A 13,728-nucleotide genomic window follows, 5' to 3' on the forward strand; every position below is an offset into this window, starting at 1 on the left:
CACTAATGTTTCTTTATTTTATTCTTTTCCATGTTGTGGTAGTGATAGTTCACACTCAAAAATGAAAATTCTGTCATCATTTACTCACCCTCTTGTCATTTCAAATATGTATGGCTTCCTTTCTTCCACAGAACACAAAATAAGATATTTTGAAGAATGTTGGTGACCGAACAACTGTGGTACCCATTCACTTCTATTGCATGGACACAAAATCAACTAACAAAAGTCAACATCCTTTAAAAGATCTTTCTTTGTGTTCTGCAGAAGAAAGAAAGTCATACTGTAGTACATTTTTGAAAAAACAAGAGGGTGAGTAAACAATTAAAGAATGTTATTTTTTTGTCTGAACTAATTTACCCATGTAGTATACTAAATTAGCATTGAAAGTGCACAAAAATTGTGTAAAAAAGCTGGAAGCATATTCTTCAACACACAATGCTGAGGCTCTATGTAATAGGTGAAATAACGGGGACATTAACCTGTGTGCGCTAGGACCCCGCGGCTCGGCGTGCAGTCGGGAGAGGAATGTGCGCTCTGAGGCTCAATGTGAGTGTGACAGGATGGCAGAGGAAAAGCGCCGGAGTCTTGGAATTAAGAACGGGACCGTTATTCACCGTTACGCTACGAGTGACACCAAACGCACCACGGAGCGCACCAGAGCGACACACTGTCATGTTTGCTGATTGGAGTTCGCATCTTTATTATATATGAAATGCTGTTGCTTTGTGAAAAAACATGGGCAAAAGCTACTTTCATGAATTTTGGGCTGCACAGAAAACCAAGGGAGTAACAACTTAACACGTCATTAAATGTAGATATATTAAGAGTGACATTTTTGCGCATCAGTTGTTTGCGTAGTTTTTAAAACGCATCGTTTTTAAAAAGGCACAGCTATGTGTTCAAGTACTCACTTTCATTTTTTGACATGGAGGAGCAGAAAAGTTGTGGAAATATTGCATGCTGGATTTCTTAATGATCAATGACACGAGCTTTTAATTGTTTTAATTGAAGTGACAGTTTCACAATCCGACGTTCCGATCTAGCTATCCATTCACAAGACGCACGCAAAACCTTCAAAGCGAAAGGAGTGTCAAACGACTTTTTTGTTTATCACTGCATTCATTCATCGCTGATATTCTAACTTATTACCACCAAGATCAACAAGTTTGTGATGTCATGGGCTGATATGGGGCCGCGCAGCTGATCGTGTGGGGGACAATGTCTGGACCCTGCATCCGCATCCCGTTTTGGGTCCGTTTGTTTCTCCTGCTGCTCCTTCAAAGCAGCGCATCGGAGTGCAGAGTCACTGAGGGCTGTCCGGAGCTCCTCTCCAGCGGCTGCAGCTGCACGGAGGAGCGCGGTAAAGCTCACCCTGCGCCCGGAGCGCGGAGAAAAGTGAGCTGCGGTGGGAAGGAACTGACGGAGACTCCAGAAGTCAGTCTGCTCCCCAGTCGGACTGTTTCTTTGTGAGTATTACAGTCTATGCGACATATTTTACATGCAAGTTTAGTTCGAAATAAGTACAGAACTAGGCTAATAACAAAGTGAATCCAAAGTTGATCCAAAAGAATGATGTGTTAAGTTGTATTAAGTATTATTAAGATGTGTTAAGCTGTAGTTACAATGTAGTTGAAACACTAATGGACCATATGAGTTAAACTTTCAATGCAATGCAATGATGTGTGCTGTAAATGCTTAAGTTTGTAGAATGAGGTGTGACATTGTGAGTGGATGTGTCATGACGTTTGTAACTAGCAGAGTCACAATACTGGTATTGCCAATAACCGTGATATTGCTCAATATGCCTGATATCGTGATATAAGTCACATGTGGTAATATTGTAAATAATTCAGCACTGCCAGAGGTGACTTGCCATATCACAAAATACCCAAATCTAGGATAAATTTGACTGATCACATTATTTATTTGTTTAATGGCAATAGATATCACGATAAGATTGTTACCATGAATTCTATAGACCACAGTAACGTTTGGATAATGTGACAACCCTACTTGTAACCGAGTTTCACCAAGTTATTCATTTTCAGGCCTTTTATCAGAAATGTTTCCAAACAAATCATAACTTTTTAGTTGAAGTACCTTAGCAAGTAATATTGCCTGCATGATTTATGATGTCATTATAAAGAAACCGTGATATGTTTTTCCTTCTGCCAGTGTTTTTGAGTTGTCTGTGTAGATATCATAAAGTGAACATTCATTTTCCATCCTTCCTCATAAGGTTATCAAGTTAGAAATTTGAGTCTGAGGAGAGAAGACACAATCTAACACACATACACACTCTACACAATAGGGCCGTATTCATATTGTCTGTGCAGGAAGGAAATTAGATCCTTCATAGTATGTCTGGAGTTTTGATGACCTACTGTGCTGTTATATTTTAGTCTTGATGAACGTAAACTATTTTTGGGTTTGAGGGTTGGACTGTGGGTGTTTGGGCGCCTTTATGAAAAACCTGGAGAAAATATGCACTTAATCGCCAGTATGAGACAAGGGAGAACAGTCTAGAGCTGTGTGTATTTGTTTTGGTGAGGAGTACGCTATTTTTCGTCTGTTTCTTGACATCTCGATTAGCGTGGAAAAGCAGGAATTGTGAACATGCTCATCACATAACCCGCATGTTGGGCTCTGCCTTCTCATGGTGCCCTTCTGCTTCCTTTACCAGCGGGAGCAGAACTTGCGTGCACATGGCCATCGTAAAAACGTAAACATTAAAAGTGCTCCAAACCCTGCAAACAAGCCCAGGAGAAGAGAACCAAGCTAGGGGATTGGTTCCCTTGGAGGAGGAGGCCAGAGTAGCCAGGGCTCCATTTAAAGAGGCCAGTGGTTCTGCTTAATAACCGCTCACATCTGTTCAACACATTGCCTCCGCTAAACCAGAGGAAATGGATAGAAAAAAGCGATACAAGAAGGGGGCAAAGCTAGGCTGGGTGGCAGACGACGGAGGCGTTGGAGACAAGCTCTCGTGAACCTCGGCACCTCTTAACACGGTTTATTTGTTTTCCGTACATATGGAAAGCGCACCGTGTGGCACTTTTATGAGGCTTTGTGTGTTAGAAGTAAAGTATTCATAGTCTCCTGCCCCCTGAAGGGAAAATGAGGAGCGGTTAATGAAAACGTTTTAGTCAGCACTAGTGGAGCGTTTCTAAAGGTAGTTATAATAAGTCTGATTATTTTTAAGACCTGGAGATGAAGGGTTCCCTCTAGATATACAATTTTGATGTTTTGTTGTCTGTAATGTTGCTCTCAGCTGTCTAGACAGTTTCCAAGGTGTATGTTAAAGGTCCAGTGTATAATTTTGTGGAGGATCTATTGACAGAAATGCAATATAATAAACACAACTATGTCTTCAGAGGTGTATAAAGACCTTACATAATGAAGCATTGTGTTTTTATTACCTTAGAATGGGGATTTTGCTGTGTACCTATAGAGTACTGCATACTTGATACCTTCGAAGAGCCTTTAGTTTGATCACATTTATAAAAGACAGATATAGCTGTACGATTATTTCCGAAAACAATCGAGCTCCTGAAGGCGTGCACTGGGCGGAACTACAGCTTGAGCATACAATACATCATCGCATTATCCTTGCATAACTGTTGATTCACTATAAGTTTGCACTGTTTTCCTTATGTATGTACACGCCCATTGCCAACAAAACACAGACATTTTACCAAGGTGGAAAAAGTACAAAAATGTTATACTCAAATGCAAGTACTACTACTTTGATGAAATTGTACTTGAGTACAAGTAAAATTACCAGTCAAAAAAATCTACTCAAGTAAAAGGAAAAAAAAGCTTGTTTAAAATTTACTCAAAGTAATAGTTTCTTAGTTACTTTTTAAAAGCGGGAGGGGGACCTCTCCTGTTTTGTGCAAAAGGTCAAGGGGTCATTAAAGGAACACCTTTACAAAATAATGTGCAATTACAAAATAAAATATGTCGACACACAAAATTTAGCATCATTTAGTGTCGACTGATCCAGTTGCAGCCCAGCCTGATGCTCATCCTTGTACTGCTGGGGACACCTAGACTCAATTTCTCTTTTATCTACTTCACTCATATAACTTTAACATTTATAAGCGTAGGTTCTACACACAACCATAACTTGCCCTTAAGTCTATGGGATTTTTGGGAAGTTTGATCGGCTGTTTTAGGAAAACTGTGATTCCGATCTTTTAGAAAAGATATAGCTCAAGTGAGACCAGTCTGAAGATCTGTTTGAAGTTTGGTGGCTGTAGCTTGAAAGCTGTAGGAGGAGTTAGAGTCAGAAAATTTAGTCCCAGAAGAAGAGGAGGAAGAAGTGAAACATCAGTATGTTGGCATTCTCAAGCCAACATAATATTTTTGAAGTAAATTGACTCTCCTAAAAAAAATAAAACACTCCAAAAAATACAACCATTCAAATGTGAATTCTGCATGCCACCTTTCTTTTCCTCACCAGCAAACACCAACAATAGTATAGTGCCTAATTTTTATGTATTAAAACAGGTTACAAGTGCACTGCAACAAATAAAGGATTTTTTTCTTGTTTTGCAGAAATATCACAGAATCATATAGCATATATAAACATTAACTAAACAATTCTTAAATCAAGATACATTTTCTTCAGATGCAAAATTAAGCCTTAAAGGTGCGGGGAACTAGGACCACAATTTTAACCCGAGCTTTTGTTATATAAGAGGGAATCGTATTCAAATGAACATCCTGTAAGTGTCAGAACTGAAAACGCCCTTGTTACCGAAATAACAACTGTTATTGACACGAGGCTCAGCGAACGGCAGGTCCTGGAATGCACCTATTTGAACACTGCCTCCACAGAAGAATATCAACGACTACTTCTCTAGCACCGTCCACTGGTTCACGCATGACAGTACTGAACACAAGCTGCACGGAACCAGATAGAGCGAGTGTGCATCATGCCTTTAAAGATCGCAAAATATTGTGCAGTGCCTGGTTGTGGAAGAACACAGTTGCTGCATAACCTTCCATCGGATTCCAACAGTAGGAATGCGTGGTTGAAGTTAATTTTTAAAGACGTTCCAGCTCACGTGGGGAAAACATTGAGCGTTTGTTCACTTCATTTCAACGCGTATTCCTTGAACAAGTCACAGGTCGAAGCTTGGTTTTGTGGAGAGACTAAAATTAAAAAGCAGTGCTGTGCCGTCAATATTGGATCTGATAGGAATGGCGCAGCAATCTTATGTGAGTAAAACATATTTGTACTATGCGTCACTATTGCTTTGTTAGAGATTGCTTGATATGTCCTGATAGTATTACCTGGGGACCTCTAGTCATTTGTAATAATTGTAATCGGCATCTCTGTGATTTGGCGGGCTCATATATCAGTTTTCAAGGTTTTATCCACTGTTTGCGAATAATAGAGGCTGTTTTGAAGTGTTTTGATATTATTTCTGGTGCTGGGTCATTGTGGCCGGGAGTCCACCGTTTGTTTATTTATCATGAAAACTATAACATTTGAGACCCGCGATCGCGGTGATCTTCTGTCCGGTTCGCGGGTCTTAAATGCTGACATGTACGGTCATATATCACTAAACACCATACAACTATAGGCTATACAAACTATACGCAAAGCCTTGCCATCACATCCGGGAAATAAGTCTGTAAATTTGAGTAAAATCACGTTGCGTAATGTTACGTGTCTAACCAAATTCACAGAAGGCTCCAACTAAGTCAACTACGCGAGCTGCTATCCAATCATAGCAGTGGGCGTTTACTTCCAAGTCTTCTATGCGGCCCGCCCTTAAAAACCGAGCGTTTCTCCAGCCGGCCTCAAAACCAGGGTAGAAAATAGCCCATTACTTATTGATTTTGATGTTTTCGAATGTAAAAACCACGTGAACGTTATAAGTAGACATCAGACAGTAGTATAAAACAATAAAAACGGCCAGTTCACTGCACCTTTAAAAAAGATTTCAAGCCAAATTTTCTTAATAAATTATCAATGGTACACACTGCTAAGTTTCAGTAGTGAAACCACGTATAAATCGTTCCACACAGGGTTCCACATTTGCACGGAATGAGAGTAAATGTGATGATTGACAGTTGTAACCCAGTCGTTACCATGGCAACATTTTTGGCGTTGATCGCAGTGAACAAGAAACATGAATCCCAAGAGTTTAATCCGTTTGATACGTATCTGCTGTTTTCGGCCAAAGACTGGTTAAGTGAGGCAATTTTAACTAAAAAACAGACAGAGACGCTGTGTTTTGTTTATGTTCAGAGCTCGCTCTCACGGTGTTGCCATGTTTACTTATTTTTAAGAGCTTTGCATTTTGTTGTTTAGTCTTTTCTTATGAAGCTGCAGATACATTATATAGTTAATAAAGTGAACAGTTTCTCGTCGTGGTGTGTGTGTCGAATGTATCGATTAGTAGGTTTATTTTGGGCTTGTCATTGTTTGATGTTCTTTTCAACAATATGTGACCCTGGATCACAAAACCAGTCTTAAGTAGCACGGGAACATTTTTAGTAAAAGACAAAAATACATTGTGTGGGTCAAAATTATCGATTTTTCTTTTATGCCAAAAATCATTAGGATATTAAGTAAAGATCATGTTCCATGAAGATATTTTGTAAATTTCCTACCTTAAATATATAAAAACTTTATTTTTGTGAGTGGATGGTCTGCCACAGTGCCCCTGATTAACAACTTGGAAGGCAATTTTCTCAATATTTTGATTTTTTTGCGCTCTCAGATTCCAGAGTTTAAACAGTTGTATCTCAGCCAGATATTGTCCGATTCTAACAACTCATATATCTATAGAAAGTTTATTTATTCAGCTTTCAGATTGTGTAAAAATCTCAATTTCGAAAAATTGACCCATAAGACATATGGTCTGGCAACACGGTCATTTTTAGCCTCAAGCCTCAAGCGAGGCTTTTTTTTCAGGTTTGAAATGACAAGAGGGCGGGTAAATAATGACAGATTTTTCAATTTCAAGGCAAGCTATTCCTTTAAGATAATCATTGTTGCAATAAAAAATGATGTTAAGTGACAGCATTGAGACAGAGCTGTCTCTTACCAATCCTAGTTGAAAGACAAGAGGTTAGAATGTGATGTTTGGGGTCAGTCATTTTGGTAAAGGTTATCTTATGGACCAGCTGCAGGTCTGTGACAAAACATATGGCATTCCTCAGCTGATTAGGTTAGATAAGCAGATGTCATCCTTTAATCTGATTGGTGGAGGGGGACAATGTGGGGGAAGGACCCCAATAATTACCCAAAACATTGTACTTATTGTTCCTCCATAGCCTGAATAAATTAGTGCGTGAATGTACAGTAGTTATTGAGAAAATGAATGTGCAGGGGGCGACACCACAATTCAGTTCACATAACCTTTTTTTATCGTTGTCTCACTATATTTGAATGTATTTATTCCTTCTATGTTGCTTGAAATAATTGTCTTGTCTTTATTCCATTTAACAAAAGTGTTCGGGAATCGGGAATTAAATGAGCTGGAATGTAAGTCGCTTTTCCCACATAAGCGCCGCAGCTCAGTGTGTTGGAGCACGTGTGCTAACCGCTCGGCCACGGCCCAAACCCATTTTCCTGCTTGTTTATCCCACACTTGGCTTCTGCGCTTCTTTCAAATATATTTAAAACTCTGCATTACCCCAAACGCTCCATAGGAGCAGTTTAGATGCGGTTTGCATTTCATTGGCGTTTGCTTGTTGTTTATTAAGCAGCTCTGCAGAGGATTTGTGGCTACACTTCTGTATTAGAGTTTAACTGCTTTGACCTCTGCGGCTAACTGATCACTTCGTGTGTGTTTGATGCTGGTCCACACATCAGCTTGCTCCAGGTTTCCATTACATCCCAAATTACCCATAAATCCTTTCAGTATACGCGTACACCCATGGCATATACAAGTCATTTGGTGCTACTATGTGGTATAGAGCCCAATATATTTACTATAAACGGACGGTTTTCCACTTCCCCTCCCTCCCCGCGCAAACGCACCCCCTCTTTCCCCTCTCTCTCTTTTCCCCACCCCTCTTTCATGAGTTCATCCATACACAGTGAGTCTGAACCTAAATATTTAGCTGTCCTGGTAGGAAACTGCCATGCCTAAACTCTTTCCAGATGTGGGGGAGAGCAGTGCGCTGTTTCGAGCTAATTATGTGTGGCTGCACAGTGACTGAGCTGATAAAGGGGCGAGAGAGAGCGAGAGAGACGCTGGGTTAAAAAAAGTGAAATGTGTGTGAAATGGAGAGATCGAGGAAAGGACAAAGAAAAGAGGGATTATGGGAATGGGGTGAAGGAGAGTCACGTCGCTTTACGTCTGTTTGAGTGAAAATGAGAAAAGGGGAAAGTGAGAGAGTGTAATGAGAAATGTGATAGTATGTGTATTGCATATTGTATAAGAGCGTGTAAACAGCACATGGGTGTGTATGTACAGTATATTATATGTACCAGGTACATTTCTGTGATAAAGAGGGAATGAGAACTCCTCAACTGTTCTGGCATTCTTCAATTGTTAGTTTGTAGGTTCAGCAAATAATCTTTTCTACAGAAGAATATTGGATTACTGCGTCATGTGATTTTTTTTAGATTTAGAAAGCTTTTAATGTGACATTACAGTCTTACAAAAAATGTTTTGACTTTAGAGAACAATGCAAATGGTCCGCATGAGGTTCAGCTCTGAACCGCATGAGGTGGGTTCACAGCAACAGCTTCCAAATGCAAACACCACACGTAGAATCAACTCCACACCTTTAACATGCTTCATTTATGTAGAAATTATTTAACAAAAAGCCCATACCTGTGAATAAAACAGCTTTTGATTCGACTGTCCCATAACTTTTGAAACCCGAGAAAAAGCGGGATGCTACATCTATCTATCTATCTATCTATCTATCTATCTATCTATCTATCTATCTATCTATCTATCTATCTATCTATCTATCTATCTATCTATCTATCTATCTATCTATCTATCTATCTATCTATCTATCTATCTATCTATCTATCTATCTATCTATCTATGTCTGTCTGTCTGTCTGTCTGTCTGTCCCGTGTCTACATCGGATGCGACCGCCGCATCCTGTGTGGACAAAATGTAAAATTATAATGGGTTCTAATGAATTTCTAACGTCTTTTGTCGCGTCACATCGCGTCGGTCGCATCCGGTTTAGACACGGTGTTTACCGTCTTTTATTTTTTCTGCAGAAGAGATACTTTATAGAAAGTTGATAACCAAGCACCACTGCTACCCATTCACTTCTATTGTATGGACACAAAACCAATGCAAGTTTATGGGTGCCAGTTAACAACATTCTTTAAAATATATTTTTGTGTTATATAAAAAAGAAAAAAAAACAGTTATCATTTACCAAAGGTTTATGTGTAATAAAATCTATGTAAGCTACTTTTTGTCCCATTCATTTATCTTTGGGGGTATTTTTTAGCCAAATTTGATGTGTGATTAATTAGATAAAAAATTTGAATCGCTTGAAAACTGCTTATATTTAATGTTAGAACACTAGTAACCTATCTGCTGCTAACTTTTGCCTCTATATTGCCATCTCTGTCTGAAGCATAAAATTGCATGTCCCTTTATGTATTTCAAGACACATGTCAAACATTTCCAGCAAAATTGTACCCCGACAAATCAAATTATAAACCATTATTATAAACTTACTGGGTTAAGGTACTGTAGGGAGTGTTGTAGTTTCAATGCGACTAGCAGCACTAAACTGAATCGGTTGGATTCCACATATTTGAAAACAATCATTGTTTATTTCATTTGGTGCCACATAAATCACACACTTCACCTTTATATAATTATTTACATTATGCTGTTTTAAAGAATCAGTGTGTCCTTTAGCATCAGACTGTAAAACCCTTTGTGGTTCTGTATGTAACCTTTATAATTCTTACTAAAGCTAATCCAAAGAAAACCAAAACTGAACCCTGAAGCATAAAGTCAGCATACAAACCGCTGCCAAATACTCGACGACCATGATTCAAGAACACCACATATGAGTATTTATTCTGTGATCAAGGGCGTCTTTTTCAATAACATAGAGCTTAAGTGATGTTGACACATATTTTAATGTTAGCTGACGCTAACGTCCCACACACGGCCGACGAGTACATGTATTGATCGCCATCTTTAACCGTTAAATGTTACGCGACATAATAGAGATTCCTTCAGTGTTGATGCAGTGTTGACGCAACAGTCATTAACTCAATGTTTCTTTAACGTTATATCAACGTGCTCTCACCACAGATTTGATCTCTAACATGCGTATGACTTATAAATGGCTGTAAGAATGTGGGTGTGCGAAGAATTTGTCATAAAGCTGTTTTGAGATGCCAGTGATTCCAACTTCATCTGTGACCTTGAACCGATGCCCCCTACAGTAAGCAGCTGCATCTGTAAGGCTCATGTTCCGTCTGAACAACGTCTAATTGTAATACAAAAAAAACAAAAACTTCAGAGTGTTGTGCAATCATAACTCAGTATCCGTACGGATGTACGCGCGCGGGTCTCCTTCAGGTCAAGAGTGTGACAGGAGGGGAGTGTGTTTTCAGAAACCTTCCTGACAGACATCCGGGGAATTGTGTGGAGGGGCGTCCTCGGAACGCCGGCATTCCAGGATGGTTTATTTTTGTGGGAAAAGGCGACGAGAGCAGAGGAGGGAGAGGGAGGAAGGGCACACGTGTTCAGAAAAGGGGCGGCGGTCCGCAATAAATCAAAAAAGCAAACAAAGACCCAGACACTGGATACCATGGGCCTAACCCATCACACCTGCCCCTGCCACACACACTCTGACCCCCGATTCCCAACGTTTAGGTAGAAGTCAGCGCTCTTTGTGAGGAAAAACTTTCTCTGTGGAGCTATTAAGCAGTTATGTATGCTGTGTTTATTTGTTTGACCGCTTTGGATGGGAGTTTGCGGACAAAAATCCCCCAGCAGTGTTGTGTTCGGAGAGAGAGAGAGAGACAGAGAGAGATGCTCCTCCCGAAACTCAGCGGGAATCTCTGTTTGGATAGTTTTTCCTTTCACTCTACTTGTCTTAACTGACTCCAAGAATTGTTGAACTCTCCCTCTCTGTTTGTCTTGAACTCTTTCTATCTTTTCTTCCTCTTCATTCGGTTGCCTTTCTTTTTTTGATCCTTTGCGTAAGTCTGTCCTCAGCTGTCTCTTCTCATTCACCACAAAGCTTCTTTGGATCTCTGTTCTTGGTGTCATGTGTCACACAAATGTATTTTATTGTACAATGCAAAGTGTGAATGTGTGCGAACGGGGTAAAATCTCTCTGCATTGCGGTGATTTACTGTAACTGGTGTGTAATTTTGGTAGCTGCGGTACATTTCTACCCGGATTCTTAGAGTACAGAACAACACAAATGCTATTAGAAGAATTGCCTCGTGTTCTGTTCTTTGCAGATCCAGTATTTGATGTAACGCTCTGATATATAATGTTGTTATTCAAGAAATGTTTTTATTGGAGTTTGAGGAATCAATTTCTGGAACTTGCCAACATCAGACAGACAATAACATTAAACACATTTAACACAGCTATTTAGTGTTCAGAAACCCGGCCCATCTAGTAATAGTGACCTTACAGAAGTATTATTCCTAATTATCAGCAGAAGTACATTAACAATAAATATGGAAAGATCTGCAACAGAATCTTGTTACTCCAGTCATTTAGCCACCTAAATGATTACTCACTATTAGGTCAAAGGGACAGTTCACCCCAAAATTCTTCCAAACATCTTTCTTTGTGTTCAGCAGAACAAAGACATTTATACAGGTTTGGAACAATCTGAGGGTGAGTAAATGATGACAGAATTTTCATTTTTGGGTGAATTATCCCTTTAAGAATGAAATAGAAGACTTATTTGTAAACCCTAAAAACCTAAATCCTAAACCTGGTCAGTTGATCAATGCATAAAAGAAATAATCAATTATTGCACCTAAATGTCATATTTTGTAACGACTACTGTTTTCATTGTAAATAAATTATGTCTTATTGTATCTTATCTTTGCTAGTGACGAACAATATTAATACATTTTCCAGACTGTAATTTCAGCGCGAGCAGTGCGTCTCTCTCTCTCTCTCTCTCAATGATGTGCCGATGACTGGTATGATAGAAGCGCTGTCTGTAAAGTTACAGTATATATCAAATATTTCTAATAATAGCCAACTAAAACAGAAAACTCAATGACCTTTTCTTGGTTTGTATAGAAAGATACAAGGAAGAGACATTTTTGTGACTTTTTAACTATTCACAAAGTTTACACAGTCCACCACAGAAACTATTCCAAGAGAAGTAGTTCCTTTACTTTATCGCTGAAGTAACTCAATTTCTTGCTGAAAAATTAATCTGTGATTTAAGAATAATATAAGCATTATATTTCTCCTTTTAAGAAACTTTTAAAACCTCTTTTAAAAGAAGACCCTTAGACCTTTTGGGAAAGTCTGAATTATCTTTGCATGAGAAATGTTCGCATACTGTCTGTAGAGCGTGAAGGGTTAGTTCACCCAAAAATGAAAATTCTGTCATCATGTACTCACTCTCATCAGTGCTTGGGAAAAAAGTTCCGGTACTCTCTTGTGCACGTTGCCATATGCAAATTTTTACCACATTTGAAATTTCTAGAACGAAAAAACAGTATTTGGACATTGCTGGTGCAACATATTTAGGCTATTTACTAAAGGAACCATTTGCCTAACAACTTATTTAATAATGTTAAATACAAATTTGAACCAAAAATAGTCTGTGATAATAGTTCTGCAGTCTATTGAATTCTTCTGTTAATTAAATCAGTAGTTCTCAAACTGGGGGCCCCGAGATGTATCCAGGGGGCCACAGATTTTGTGGCATTTTATGAAATATAGAAATCGATCATAGATTTTATGCAATCAAACATCAGAAAAATAAGACCACCAGACAAAAGAATTGATGTTTCAGCATTGTATAACCGAATATGTCTTTGTTTAAATAAAAATGTTAAATTTAAGATTATAAGTCTTTATTTGGGGGACGGCAAAGTGACGCACTCTACACAAAGGGGGCCATACAACGAAAAAGTTTGAGAACCACCGAATTAAATCCAGCATATACACACAGTCATATTTTATGCCTTATATATGCTGATTTTAGGCATGTCAATTTGAACACACGTTTACATTGTGTGACAAACCTAAGTTTTCATTTAAAACAGCAGAATTCGCAAAAGATAAGTAGTTTGCATATCTGAAATCTTACCATTTATCATTTTTATTGTAAAACCGTTGGCTTTGTTATGTTTACCTTCTCACATCTCACTACACAGTCACAGTCATTAGCGCCCACCTGCAGATTGTCTTCTTTAATTTGATTGGATGAATGTTCTGTCTTCTTTAGTTTTATTGGCTGAATTGCTGCTTGGCCTGTGTAATTTGATTGGCTGGAATTCCGTAAACCCTGTTTGATTGGTCAATCTGTTGAAATTGGGTAGCTCCGCGACAAAGACCATGCTAAGCCTGCGATCTTTAGCCAACAAAGCGTAACGGATCACCCATACAATGACGCTTTGACTCGGAGTGGCAAATTACCGGCAACATGTGAGAAGTGCAGGTACGCAAGAAAAAGTTAAGGTACGCTGAAGATTAAAGATAAGTACTGCGTACCGGCCCACTTCAAGCACTCACACTCATGTCATTCAAAACCTTTATGACTTTTTTCTGC

At 38.9% G+C, this 13,728-nt stretch overlaps 1 protein-coding gene across 1 annotated transcript in view; it reads left to right on the top strand.

Moving 5' to 3' along the window:
- Positions 1–574: 574 nt before the first annotated feature.
- adgra2 (adhesion G protein-coupled receptor A2) overlaps positions 575–13,728 on the top strand; it is a 70,894-nt gene continuing 57,740 nt past the window's right edge. The window contains exon 1 of the mRNA XM_057357538.1: positions 575–1,466. Within this exon, the coding sequence (XP_057213521.1) occupies positions 1,219–1,466 (248 nt within the window). The 5' untranslated portion in view covers positions 575–1,218. The remainder of the gene's footprint in view (positions 1,467–13,728) is intronic.

Source organism: Triplophysa rosa, linkage group LG17 (assembly GCF_024868665.1).
Source record: "Triplophysa rosa linkage group LG17, Trosa_1v2, whole genome shotgun sequence".
NCBI lineage: Eukaryota > Metazoa > Chordata > Actinopteri > Cypriniformes > Nemacheilidae > Triplophysa > Triplophysa rosa.